The following is a 14,228-nucleotide window of genomic DNA, read 5'->3' on the forward strand; positions in this document are numbered from 1 at the left end:
CAATTATTTTTTATGGGAGGTGGCAAAAAGAAATAGGAACTATGCCCCCTTGTATTCTTTGTAGTTTATTAAAAACTTTATCTTGCCTGCCCCGCTGGCCTCATTGAAAAGCAGAAAGATGAAAAGTCTTGTAATAGTCTCGCAACAGCTGTTCAAAAGCTTCATGCGGTGACTGTAAATATATAGAGAGAACAGTTTGCAAACTCCCAGCATTAAGCTAGTGTTACCACCCTTTGAAGGCCACATAGAAACACTGGGGATTGGAAGTGAGGAAGAGTCCAAGATTTCCATACAATCACCTCACCAACCGGTTGAAAAGGGTGATGACATAAAAAAGAGTAAACTGGAAGCTGACCTGTACAAATTTTTAGGGTGGACAAGGTCCATTTTAACCTGGTACCCTGTAAGGGTATATAGCAGAGCTTCCTCTTTCCATAAAACATGTTGTAGTTATATCAATGTACAACTGCCTCAAAAATTAGGAAGTTAAACTTAGAAACTCTGCCCAGAATCATAAAATTCTCTAAATGCTCAAAAGGGGGAAGTTAAAAACAAAGCATTCCAAAACACAAGTTTCAACCAATTACCAGTATATCACATCTGCTCAAGGAGTACCGGTATTTATCCTCAGCCACAAAGTCTTATGCCAAAAGCCACACATATGAAAGGGTACCAAAAATAGACAGTGCTGCCTTATTTCTTCTCAAAATGGCAACTTCTGCAACAACATAAAAGAGAGGCTATTTTGATTTTTAAAAATAGCAAGAAAAGTCATCATTTCCAAGCTAGGACAATGCTAATGTTGAATTTTAAATTTGCTTTTCTTTTAGAAGCTGAAATTAAAAGTAACTGACAAACTACATTACTGAAAAAAATTAAGTAGAATATTTGTCTTATGTAAGAACCACTTATCCTTCTTACTACTCCACTAATGTGCCCTGTTACGAACCTTTAGCAAGGTCACATAGTATAGTTGGTTAGTGCATAGTGCTGATAACACCAAGATTGCAGGTTCGATTCCCGCATGGGACAGCTACATATTCCTGCATTGTAAGGGGTTGACCTAGATCAGGCATCCCCAAACTTGGTCCTCCAGATATTTTGGGATTACAATTCCCATCATCCCTGACCACTGGTCCCGTTAGCAAGGGATGATGTGAGTTGTAGTCCCAATACATCTGGAGGGCCGAGTTTGGGGATTCCTGACCTAAATGATCCCCAGGGTCCCTTCCAACTCTACAATTCTATTATTCTATATAGGTATAAGAATAACTGGGGAAGTGGGGAAGTAGTGGAAGAACATTGAAAGTTAAGTTGTTAGCCATGGAAAGTGTTGAATCTGAAAGCATTCCTGTGTCAAAATAATCTTGCTCTGTTATTTTCTTTATTTTAAAAGAGTTGGTCACTGCAAGTTGCTAAGTACGAGCCTGTGCTTCAGCTCTGTCTAGCATGAGGCCTGTTCATAATGCGGTTGCTGAATCGGTTTACCTACCTATGGTTTCAAATCAAGGCATACAAGCACTAAAGTGAAAGGAAGAAACTCATAAGGCAAATGCAAGCTTCTTTTTAATACCCTGCATCTCCAAGGAGAACCTTCACACCTTGAAGACTCTGGTTTTAGAGGAGCTCAAATTTAGCATTTAATTCTCTGTTGAGAATGTAAGGTCATATTTTGCTCCCAATCTCATTTTCTATAGCAGGACAAAAGCACTTACAGTATTGCAGAGTGAATAATATAAAACCAGCAAAGCTAGGGTTGGCAGCCAGTTAACTGACCAGCCAAGCATTGTTCCAAGAATGTCATTGTATAGACTGCAGTTTACTTTTCAAAATTTCATTATTGTGTTATTTGTTAAGCGGAGCAGGAGTGAGGGCAGATCACCCTAACCCTATCATTCAGGTGCAAGCCTAGCAGACTAACAAACCTTCTCCCATGGCAAAATCTTGAACACAAGCAGTCATCAGCATCAAAGGCCCAGGGGAGTGTCAGATTAGAAACAGATACACCAAGGTTCAAATTCTCACCCAGCCATAACATTTCACTATACAGCATTGGGTCAATCGTCACAGTTCTGCTCTAGAGATAAATCAAGGGTGGGGAAGGAAGCTATGGGTGGTATTCAACTAGGTTTTATTCAGAGTAGACCCAGTGAAATTAATGGACATGACAAACTGAGAACGAAAACTCTTGTGCTAAACCTCTGCTGCCTTCTGGGACATTTGGAGATGGGGGGGTATTTTTAAAAAATGAATGCCATTGTTTTACAGATGTTATTTTTAACAATTAGCCTAAGTATCTAACCTGCTCATGTGATTCTGTTTGTCTTCATAGCACTAATTCTTGGGGCTGGAGCCACCTAATTAACTTTGTCAGAGAAAGCCTTGCACAAGAGCTTCTACTTACAGAAAGGGGTTTCCCCTTCTGCACTACTTAAAATTGGGTTGGGGTGTATGTCATTACATCCCCCCAACAATGTACAGGGAGAGGGGAGGTGGATTGTTCCATCTGGCAAGCTGATATGCTTGCGCAAACAGAATGTTCAATGTAGCGCAACAATGAATTCCACCCTTGATCATTATTTAACCCGATTTTTTTTCACAAGTCAAATGTCCAACCCCAAGAATGTCTAACCTAATTGATTTTATATTCTACTATCCCCCATCGTGGCTGAAAAGGAGAAAATACCCATCATATATTAAATGAACTGCAATACATAAATGGCAAAAAAGAGCAGCTCTTCTGTACTCGGCTTGCGTCTCCGCTGTTGTGAGTCACAGCACTTCAAGAGTGGAACCAGACCTTTGGACTCCTCTCATCTGATTCCTTTGGTTTGCCACTAATACACTGAAATTTAATTATGACTAATGGAACATCCCTACAACCTGTTTTTCCTTTTTCCTTTCCAAAGTCAAAAGAAAACCACATTATTAGTCATGTACTTCATTTCCCCCACCCACTCATCAACTCCACAGTTTTTTCTGAATATGTCAGGGTTCCCTCACCCCAAATGTGTCTGATTCAAGAACTTCATTTGAAGATAGAAAATTAAATAAGCAGCCACTTCAAACATATGCGTCCTTAAATTAAGAAGCTATTTACACGACCTTTGCTTTTTAAAAAGAAGATTATTAGCCTTGAGGCAGGATTGTTTGTATTTTTCAAATATGCTTTGCATAGCGTTTGTCGAGTTTAAGAGCTTAATGAATAATTATAACCCTGCTTGTATGATGTTTAACTAAGCTCAGTTTCTATTTCCAAGTTTAAATAACATCAGCACATCTGCTCACCGGATGGAGCGGGTTGGGGTGGGGGAAATCAATGTAGAACCACTGCAAGTATCCATTCAAAGAAAAGCAGGTGATCAATCCTCTGCCACCACTAAGCTCCACAGGAGCATGATGTCACTTCCATTCCACCCAAATTGCCACACCAGTTTACATTTCATGTTGCTGGCAGCGAAGAAACCGTGTTGATATTTAAATTCATTTTGTTTATGAACCACTTCCCGTTTTTAAAACTCTGTAGTAATTTAGCAATGAAAGCATCAACAATAAAGACAGTTTCAAGTCGAGTACAGATATACGGTAGATAGGGATTAAAAGTTTACAAGGCTTGTTGCAAAAGAAAGGTCTTCAATAGGTGCAACAAAGTAAGAGAGATCCCATCTGCCTGTTATATACTTTGCTGCTGAAGTAAAGCTGCTGTTTCGAGGGCAAACACTCTCAAGTTTCAAAGCGCTATGGGTGGGATTCAGTCCCACGCTACTACAAATGTTCTGTCAGCGCAAGCATATCAGCCCTGCCATAAGCCTGGGTCCTGCTTACATTAGTTATAAGTATTAACTCTAATCAGGGTACCTAAAATAGGCCACTCTCGCATTAAGCAATAAGCAGCAGCATAATTTCAATTTGCAGTTCTCTAGTCCATTAGTCACCCCCTCCAAACTCTCGCTGAAAATCATTATTAGATTTCTATTCCCAAGGGGAAAACACGAGTTGCTTATTACATATAAACTAGAAATGTTTCTTTGATTTCCTAAGTGTCAATAATTTTGTTTTAAATGTGTTTTGAGTTTGCATGTTTTCTAAAATGGAATAATCACAGATTCTGTTTCTATGGGGGGGGTGCAATTTAGAAAAATTGGATTGGGTGCAAATTTGGTCATGCTTCGAGAACACTGCTTCCATTTATCTGGATGGGGCAGGGACAGGTCAACAATACATAAATCCAAAACAGTCAACACTGCACCCACCAGAGAAACCAACCAAGATCTGATTACTCCACCAGATCTCTATGTATAATGACATGTGTGGACCCAAGATTGCAGACAAATTATAGAGTTGAGCTGAAACAGTCTGCAGAGGAGCTTGTTACTATTCCTACCACACTTTTATGAAAATCACAGTACCGTACCTACAAATCTCAAATGGTTGAGTACTTGTATCTGTCATCAATGGAGCATAACCAGGCCCTGCTCCATTCTGTATGTATTTGGGGCACACCGGCTAGGTAGAAAGATTTGTCTATGTCTCCGACACAGATGATTAAGCACTGGCAATCAAATACAGGCAACACAGCAGCAGCAAACATTAAGGCTGCAATCCGAAGCCCACTTATCTTGAATAACTTTCATTCTTAGGGTGAAAGTAAGCTGCCCCTTGTGACACAGACTAGTATGTAGTCCCTAGAACATAAGGTAAGATAATGATCACTTTCAAGCAACCCCAAACAGCAAAGATTCATGAGAGTTGGTTCTTTTGCCTTGTGGGCTTCAAAAAGTAAATACAGACAGAGTAGGGTTGGGTAGTTGCTTTTGGCGACTTATCTGTGAGGTCACTGTAATAATAATCCCACTGACTGACACAGCATGGAACTCTCCCAACACACACATGTGCAAGACAGGAAAACAAAAAACAAAAAGACTGAGTCAGAACTGTTTTTCCATGCAAGGGAAAAAAACCCACTACGGTCAATAAATGGGAAACTCCACTCCAGTCAGACTTTGAATGAACGAGTGCTTCAACAAAATATGATCTACAAAAGTGTATTAGAACGCCTGGAACATAGTAAGAAGTACATAATTAATAGCCTCCTTGTTCTCTAACACCATTTTATTCAAACATTTTGGAGGGAACAAGTGACTGAAATATCCTAGATTAGAAAGCAACATCTTGAAGTAAAATTATTTTCCACATTTCCCTACAACTGAAGTTGTGTAGTAGACAGACATAGACCTGAGAGGCTCCAGGTTCAAATCCCTGTCCAGCCATTATTCTCACTTTCTATCATATGTGGTGGCCTTTACAGTAATGTTAAAGCTGACTGGGAAATATTATACCTGAAGCGTATGTAACCAGAGGTACCACTGTACAATGAATTGAAAAAGATGTTTAAAATAACATTTGTAAAAAACAAAAAAACCCAGAAGTTTTCCTTCTGGGAATTATAGGGGTAGAACTACCTAAATAGTATAGAAATTTATTCATGTATGCAACTACAGAGGCAAGAATGTCATTTGCACAAAAATGGAAAGAAGAAGTCCTGATGAAAGATTGGATACAAAAACTCATGGATTATGCAGAAATGGCAAAACTTACCGGAATAATAAGAAATCAAGACAACAAACGTTTTAGAAAGGAATGGAAGTGGTTTACTGAGTATTTACAAACAAACTATGAACAGATTAAGACATTGGCAGGATTATTGTAAAAACTTGCAGTTTCATAACAGGAAATAATTAAAATAGATGAACAATAAAACAATAAAAAATAAATTAATTTAAAATATGCAGGAAATGATAAATATAAATTTAAGGAACTGCACAGAAAGAGGAGGAAGGAAGTCGAGTTTTGAAATGTTAACATGACTGTAAAAATATTTAAATGTATATAACTGAAAATCACAAATAAAAATTTATTCTCACTGGCTGATCTTGAACTAGTCGCACTCACTCAGCCTAACCTGATACGGTTGTTGCAATAACCTCCATGTACTTCACCTGACTAAACCATTGCACCAAACCATCATTAGTACCAAACTGCAACTCTGCCTTTCAGTCCTAGTGGTGGAAATAAAGGCCAGCTGTCTTATATTCAGCATGCAAATAGAAACAAATGTGTACCCAACAATCAATGGATTGATGTTTCAGTGTGGCAAAAATAATAGATATTATTAGCTTTACCCTGAGGCCACATCTGTTCTCCTATTCTCAAGCCCCCCCCCCAAGTTTATTGTAAAACAGAAAATGAATCAGAACGGTAGCCAGAAAGGCTATCAATTCATGTTCTCTCAGAAGCAGAAAAAGGTCGGGGGGGATCTGAAATAAAGGGCAGTTGCTCCTGAAAGATACATGCTTTGCAAGCATAAGGTAACAGGTTCAGTCCCTGAAATCTCCAGGTAGGCGGGGAAAGACTCCTATCTGAAACCCTGGAGCCATTGCCAGTCAGCACCATCAATAATGGGTGAGATGGACCTATGGTCTGACTCAGTATAGAGGCTTCCAATGCTGAACAAGCATTTTTTTTTTTAGTCAAGTTAAGGCCCATTGTACAAGACTGGTTAATTGGAGAAGTAACATGCATGGCACTGGCAGCATGGACTTCAAGACTGTCGCACCTTGGCTGGGGAGATCTGCAGCATTTCCCCAAAGTATTCCAATATTTTATTGGGACTGGCTTTTCATTTCTCTTGCTAGAGTCCATCAGACTTATTTGAAACAGAACCTCTTTCCTTAAAAAAAAAAAAAAAAGATTAGTGTCCAGTTCTAATGCCATTTAGGCTCTAAGGATGCATTCAGATGCGTAACCTTCTATATAAGCTGCTCACGGAGGTGGTAGTGTGGTGTAGTGGTTAAGAGTGGTGGACTCGTAATCTGGTGAACCGGGTTCACGTCTCCGCTCCTCCACATGCAGCTGCGGGGTGACCTTGGGATAGTCACACTTCTTTGAAGTCTCTCAGCCCCACTCACCTCACAGAGTGTTTGTTGTGGGGGAGGAAGGGAAAGGAGAATGTTAGCCGCTTTGAGACTCCTTCGGGTAGTGATAAAGCGGGATATCAAATCCAAATTCTTTACCATATCCAGAGATCTATCCATTATTATTGCTATTGTACTTCCATGGAGGTTTGGAGCGAAGTGTTTTATCCTCAAAGCATATTTCCCCCCACAATTATTATGGAGGGGAATTTCATGCTGTTCCTTCTTTTGGCCATGGCCCAATCCAACCTTATTAGATCCAACCTACCCAACCCTGCCTTTCTCAATTGTGAATTTTGATCATTGTACCCATTCACACAGGACTTAGGCAATTTCTTTTAGTGGAAAGCTAAGCTGGCTATTTTCCTATTCTGCTTTAAGATATGCTTTTTGGCATAATGCAATTCTGCAAGTTCAGAGTTATCGGAAGGTGGGTTTAAGAAACTCGCCTAGAATTTGAAGAGAAAGATGTACTGTGAGATGTTCCCACAAGCTCCACACTTAACTTTGCAAATGAATTAAACATGGAAAAGGTTTAAGACTTACTTGTCAAGGAAGTCCTTGTCCACAACCGCACAGATATCCAGAAGAGGATTTCCCATTCCAAAAAGCACATTTTCACTGAAAGATAAAGTTGGTCAGAGTTATTCAGTTCAAACAATTGCAGCATACTGGTAAAACAATTTTAAGATCACAAAGTCACCGCTGCCACCCGTGAACTGATAACGATTATTTGAGATAGAAACACAAACACCACATAGCTTTGGGGAGGGTGGGGAAAGAAGAGATATAATGGGCCTAAGCAAAGCTTGATTTAATCTGAGGGCAGCATTCCACCATGGGGAATCTGTCAGGGTGTGCAAAGCCCAAAGTGGCCACACCCTTTTCCTCCTCCGTGGCAACTGGATGAAATTAGGCTGACAGTCTCATGTTGCAGTCCTGCTTTAAAAAGTCTTCCTGCACTACTCAAAACACCAGAACCTGCCTGCATCTACCCACACCACTGTGCTGTCTGAATGAGTTTGCTTCACAGCGTAGCATGGTGAAGCCAGCCTTGTGCCCTCTGTTCAAGATGAAGGTCTTATTTTATAGAGAGGACACTTCCCACTGAAACGATTATGTCTGCTTATCATATGAACCGGGGGGGGGACCAAATTTTGCCATAAAACGGGGAGGGGGAGAGTATGTTTCTGATTTAATAGTAATTTACACAATCAAAAAGATCAAGTAATCACAGGGTATTCCTATAATCTTTCTAGTTTCATGGTCGGAGGACTCAGAGCAACTAAATCGTACAGAGCCAAGTCCTGAGCTCATATTCAAAAGACAGTTTTAAGGTAGCAGCCAATAAGTTGAGAGCAGTTGTTTCAGGAACACAACACAACAAATGATCCTGAATTCAGGCCCTTAAGTGAGCCCCACTGACTTCAGGAAAAAGCTGTTTACAGCTGTTTCCATGCTGTAAATTTAAGATTATTTAGTAATGTAAGCTAGTTCACAGTTTGTAAAACAGTGTTAACATAGCAAAGCCAGTATTAATCATTTGCCAGTTTTTACTGGCTGCCACGTCACTTAAGGACAACTCTGCTACCAGCATAAGGTAGTTAGAAATAGAAAATAAAATTAATGATAGATTATGCACATTTTAAACAATTTCAAGGGGTTCACCTCATGGAGTAACAAAGTAGAGCTATGTAAATCTTCTATCAGTGCAAGGATTTCTGCTTGTGCAATAGAATGTTCTCCTGTTGTGCAAGTGGAAATCTTTGTGCTACTGGAAATGTTAGTTAACTACAGCCCACAAACTCAGAATTCTATTGCAACCATCATATTATAAGCTTTTTCTCTATTTACCTGAATGTCTTTGACACATATACTCTAGTCTTGGGCTCATGATTTGTGTGCCAGAATCCATGTCAGCAATCAATGTTATACCCTCTCTCATCTCTCTTTTTGTAACAAGAGAGCCCACCACACTGTGTCATATAAACAGAAGCAGAGATTAAACAGAGTTCTGGACTGGGATTGGGGAGACATGGGTTCAAATCAATGCTCAACCATGAACTTTACAGGGTAATGTTGGGCAAGTCACTCAAACAACTGCAATAGAATTGTTGTGAATAAAGTGCTGAAGACTACCTGTTAGCTGCCCTGAGGCTCCTAGATCAATAAGCGATTAGGAGAAGCAGATCAACTTTGGAATTTTTGCTTATGAACGTCTGAAGTTGCAAAAACACAGACAATATCTCAAGACATTTCTTTGCTGTGCCTGCAAGATTATATTACTAAAATCTCTTTTGCTAATAAGTTATTGTTGTTCTCCCCAGCTTCTCACGAGATCTTTAAAGACTGCCCCAAAGTTACTGCTGTGTGTGTCCATCAGTCACATACTTCCAGGTAAACAAGCTTAGGGAATGAAATGGGCATTTTAGGTAAGAAGCATGTGTCAACAATGAGGTTAGCACCCTGGTCCTATTAAGAAATCCCAAATGAATTTAATGGGGTCTGTTCTTGGGCAGGTACATCTAAGATTGCAATCTTAATGCAAGTGTTTTATAATGGATGGAGTTAATTTGCTTGCTTCCTGCAAGCCTTGATCTTACAAGTCAGGAACAGAGACGTGGAAGCAATTTCCCTCAAGTCACTGTGTGAGTTGCATAACTGATCCCCCCATGATATGGTAATGTTGCACATCACTTGTGGGGCATAGTCTTGCAAAAAGAGTCAAATACACACACTCAGCACTTCAGCTGCCAGCTTCTTTAAAAGCAAGGACTACAGACATTAAATCAATCAGAACGAAAGCTGTTCTATTTCTAGAGACATCTCAAAGCATGTTGGCTCAGTGTAATCTGGTCGTTGAACTGAATCATGTTTTCAGAGGGACACTGGTCTGTGCTGGTCAACTAGAGGCAAAAAGATATTTGATACACCAGATACTGATGGTGCAAAAGTATCAGAGAGATATCCTTAACAGATAAGGAAATTCTGCAGTTGCAACTTTATACTAGTGTACGTGTTCCAATTCATCCCATGGTGCCTGACAAGCTATGAAGACACCAGCTAATTTGGTGACTATTTGCACAATGGAAATTACTCAGGAGGATACTTTTCTTTTCGAGAAACCACAGGGAAGCCATCTACACAAGAAAGCTTGATCCATTTACAAAGTGAACCATTTGGGGCCAGAACCATTTGCTCCTAATAGTATTAAGCCTGTGATCGAGGTGAAAGGAGGCTATTTTTGCCAATTCTTTCTCCTCTCTTATGCTGAAAATCTGCTCTGGAGGAGGTGGGTGGGCTCTGGAGCAGCATGAGGTGATGTGCATGGTTGCAAGGAAATTGGTGAGTATCACCTCCCGAGTTCCTCCAGCATGGAATCACCACTAGATCTTGGTCACTTCCATGAATGGAAGCACACCTACCATTCACAGAACTGACATCCCTTGAATCCAACTGCTGGAATCTCCAAGAGCTGATTCAGTATCAAACTTTTTAGTGGATACACACTGCAGCCCTGGATTATGTACATACTAAAACTCAAATTTTAAAAGCTAATATACTTTGCCAAATTTAAGTGCCTGGAAGGAAAGGGAAGGAAGCTGCCATTGGCCATTATCATACAGCGGACAAATGTTAACTTCAGATGCAGCCACATGTCAGGGTGATGGTCAAAAACTTCAATGGGTTTAAAACAGAATTAGCCAAATTTGTGGAAAATAAGTCTATCAATGGGTATTAACCATAGTAGCTAAATGGAGCCTGTGTTCAGAAGCAGTATCTCTGTCCCTTAGAAACTGGGAGATGTTTAAATTGACTAGAATTCAATGTTTCCCAAACTTGGGTCACCAGCTGTTTTTGGACTACAACTCCCACCATCCCTAGCTAGCAAGACCAGTGGTCAGGGATGATGGAAATTATAGTCCAAAAGCAGCTGGAGACCCAAGTTTGGGAAACACCGGACTAGATGGTCAAATGAGCTCTCAGCACAACTTTATTCTTCCTTGAGGCCCTCAGAGTAGTATTTTACTCAGCAGCCAAATCCAGATTTTAACGCACTTGTATCCAAACAGTTTTCAGCAAAAAGTCCACAAGAAAAACAATGCTTTCCACTTTCCTTGAAGAGAAGATTTGTAAATGGTCTGAAATACAGCTTGTGTACCATTACTGGTCTTTCCCTGCAATGCACAGCTTCAAAATGCCTTCCAGGGGGCACTCTCAATTTGCGCAGGGATGGCTAGTACCCAACATTAATTGAATGTCCCGGAATTTTCTGAAAGGTTCTCTGCAATACATCCTCCAAGCATGCACTTTTATATCAATGGTAAACATCTATATTTTGGGCACAATATACTGACAAAGCAGAAAGACAGCAGCATGCCAGAATGCCTTGCTCACACTATTGCTGATGCAAGAGGTCCTTCTGGGCTACGGAGAACCGGTTGTAACTCACACACTTGCACATACTCCTTTGCCCAAAGATGCTGATCTTTGAAAACATCTGCGCCAAGAGATCTAGAAATTCAAGCATTGAAGGGTTGACTCTTCAATCTTTTCTTAATTGGGAAGCCAAATAAATTAACCGACTCCACTCTACCCCAGAACGGCAAGAGCCTGCCTTTGGGAAGAAGTGGTGGCAATTCCATTAAGTCTGTAATCTGATACACAGGCATTTGGATGTCAACGCCGGTTAATTAAGTTGAATTCTTTTTAGAAGAGGAGTGCTTCTGGCTTGCAATCTTGATAAAGATTTGAGGAGTGAGATTATTTGTTGTTGTTCAGTCGTTCAGTCGTGTCCGACTCTTCGTGACCCCATGGACCAGAGCACGCCAGGCACGCCTATCCTTCACTTCCCCTCGTAGTTTGGCCAAACTCATGTTAGTAGCTTCGAGAACACTGTCCAACCACCTCATCCTCTGTCGTCCCCTTCTCCTTGTGCCCTCCATCTTTCCCAACATCAGGGTCTTTTCTAGGGAGTCTTCTCTTCTCATGAGGTGGCCAAAGAGAGATTATTACCCCTCTATTATTGTCCATCCCGGGTCACTCAACCATTGCTTTTAGCAGATCAAGATGATTAGGTGACAGCAAAAACTGCAAGGTTTTTAGCAATTAGAATAAGATCTATTATTTTATTGTTGATGTGAACCCCCAAAATGTATTTTCTATAGTTAAGTTTTAAGCTATATCTTCAGTACATTTCATTTTATTTATTATTCCCTGTTTAGGGAAGTTTTTAAATGTTTGATCGTGTTTTTAATATTCTGTTGGGAGCCGCCTAGAGTGGCTGGGGAAACCCAGCCACTTGGGTGGGGTATAAATAAAATTATTATTATTATTATTATTGCTATGGCTAGTGGCTGATGCAAATAAATATTCTTTTTTTTTCTAAACTCAGCACGTGGGCATCCTGAAGCTTTTCACAGCTGCTCATTCTTCTCAATTACATTTTTTTAAAATGCATTTTTTGTTGTGAACCGCCCTGCAGTCTTCTAAAGAAGGGCGGCATACACATTTAATACATCGTCACCATAGGAAGAATAACCGCGACACGGATATGAAAGCATTTCAAAGATGGGAAAGGGAGCGAGAGGAACCAGGAGGGCGGCTGAGAGGATGCCAAGCCACCACCCCGCCAAAAGATCGCGGTTATCCCCGCCCCGCCCCGTGCTCCTGCATACACACGTACACGCGCATACACGCAACCCCCAACCCAATGCAAAGCGCCTCGGAGCCGGTTCAGGTGAAAGGGCGGCGGCGGCGGCTCCCTTGTCCCGGGGGAAGCCTCTCTGAAAACGGAGCTACCTCAGAGTGGGCATGGCGGTGCTGTCGCTCGGGGGGATCCTCCGGGGCTCGAACCTGACAGGCGGCGGCGGCGGACAGCAGGGACTTCCAAGCGAGCGCCGTCCTCAGTCTCCTCGACACGCGACGCCCAACCGCTCCGCCTCTCTCTCTCTCCCCACAGCGGCTCGACTGACCGACTGAGCCGCCTCAAGCTGAGGAGGAGGAGGAGGCCCCACCTGCCAATCCCCGCCTCCCGCCGCCGCCATTGGCTGATACGCGGTGGGCATGAGCAGAAGGGGAAAAGCGCGGGCCGGCGGTCGCTGGGAGCCACAGCGCGCCTCGAGGCGGCCGCCGTTCGGGCGGCCTCGAAACCGCCGGCCCCGGCAAAGGGGTCGCGCCATAGTGGCATTCGCGGGTCGGGGGGGGGGGGGAGGCGCGGGGTCCGCCATGTCGGGTGCTGGCGAAGGCGGAGGGCGCCATCTTTGCTGTGGGTAACTGACAAGCGCCTCTCTCCGCCCCACCACACACACGCTTTCTCCGCCCGTCGCGGCGTCTTTCCGTCTTCTTAAAATTAAAAAGAGAGAGAATGGGGTTTTTTTCCTTGGCTGCCGGGTTCAGCCAGGCCTCCCTTCACGTGGCGAAACAAGCAGGAGGGATGGGGCCTCCCTGACGGAGCCACGCGACGCGTTGCATAACCGGAGTTATCGATTTAAGTTTCTGGGCACCAGAAAATGCTGAACCAGCTTGACTGGGGCACCAGAAATGCTGGCTGACGCAGTTTAGACGATAAAAAAAGATATTTTGGGGTGAGGAAAACGTAGCACAAGTCTGCGCAATAGGTTCACAAAGCCTTCTTTGCACACGGGTTGCGGAATAATCCTCGCTCGCCCCATCCAATGTCAACAGTTTGAAAGCTAATGGCCAAAAACGGGGACTCGGGTTTAAAATTCCACCGAGCTCCGTGGGCTTCCCCTCCTGTACAAAGAGCAACACCTCAAATGCAATCTTCGGCACCCTCGCTTCATGTTCAGATGCCTGATTATCATCTGCCAAAGCAACTACTCCATTCCGAACTTAATAATGGAAAGCATAATGCTAGTGGTCAACAAAAGAAGTTTAAAGACTCTCTCAAGGCATGCGATGGGCCAATGGCCGTAATAATATCTATCTATCTATCTATCTATCTCTCAAGGCAAATCTAAAATAATGTAGTATAAACACCGACAATTGGGAAATACTGGCCTGCGAGAGCTCCAATGGGAGAACAGCCTTTACCAAAGGTGTCATGGACTTTGAAGATGCTCGAACTCAGGAAGAAAGGGAGAAATGAGCTAAGAGGAAGGCACATTTGGCAAACCTTCACTGTGATCAACTCCCGTCTGAAAACCTATGTCCCCTCTGTGGAAGAATCCAAAACTGGCCTCCACAGTCACTTATGGACTCATCTTACTCGACTATGAGTGATCGCAGAAG

The 14,228-nt window shown here is 42.2% G+C and overlaps 1 protein-coding gene across 1 annotated transcript in view; it reads right to left on the reverse strand.

Moving 5' to 3' along the window:
* The window catches only part of ADK (adenosine kinase), a 183,352-nt gene that overhangs the window by 161,526 nt on the left and 7,598 nt on the right, over positions 1–14,228 (reverse strand). Inside the window, exon 2 of the mRNA XM_033148540.1 lies at positions 7,521–7,595. Coding sequence (XP_033004431.1) covers positions 7,521–7,595 — 75 coding nt within the window. The remainder of the gene's footprint in view (positions 1–7,520; positions 7,596–14,228) is intronic.

This window comes from Lacerta agilis, chromosome 5 (assembly GCF_009819535.1).
Source record: "Lacerta agilis isolate rLacAgi1 chromosome 5, rLacAgi1.pri, whole genome shotgun sequence".
Lineage (NCBI taxonomy): Eukaryota > Metazoa > Chordata > Lepidosauria > Squamata > Lacertidae > Lacerta > Lacerta agilis.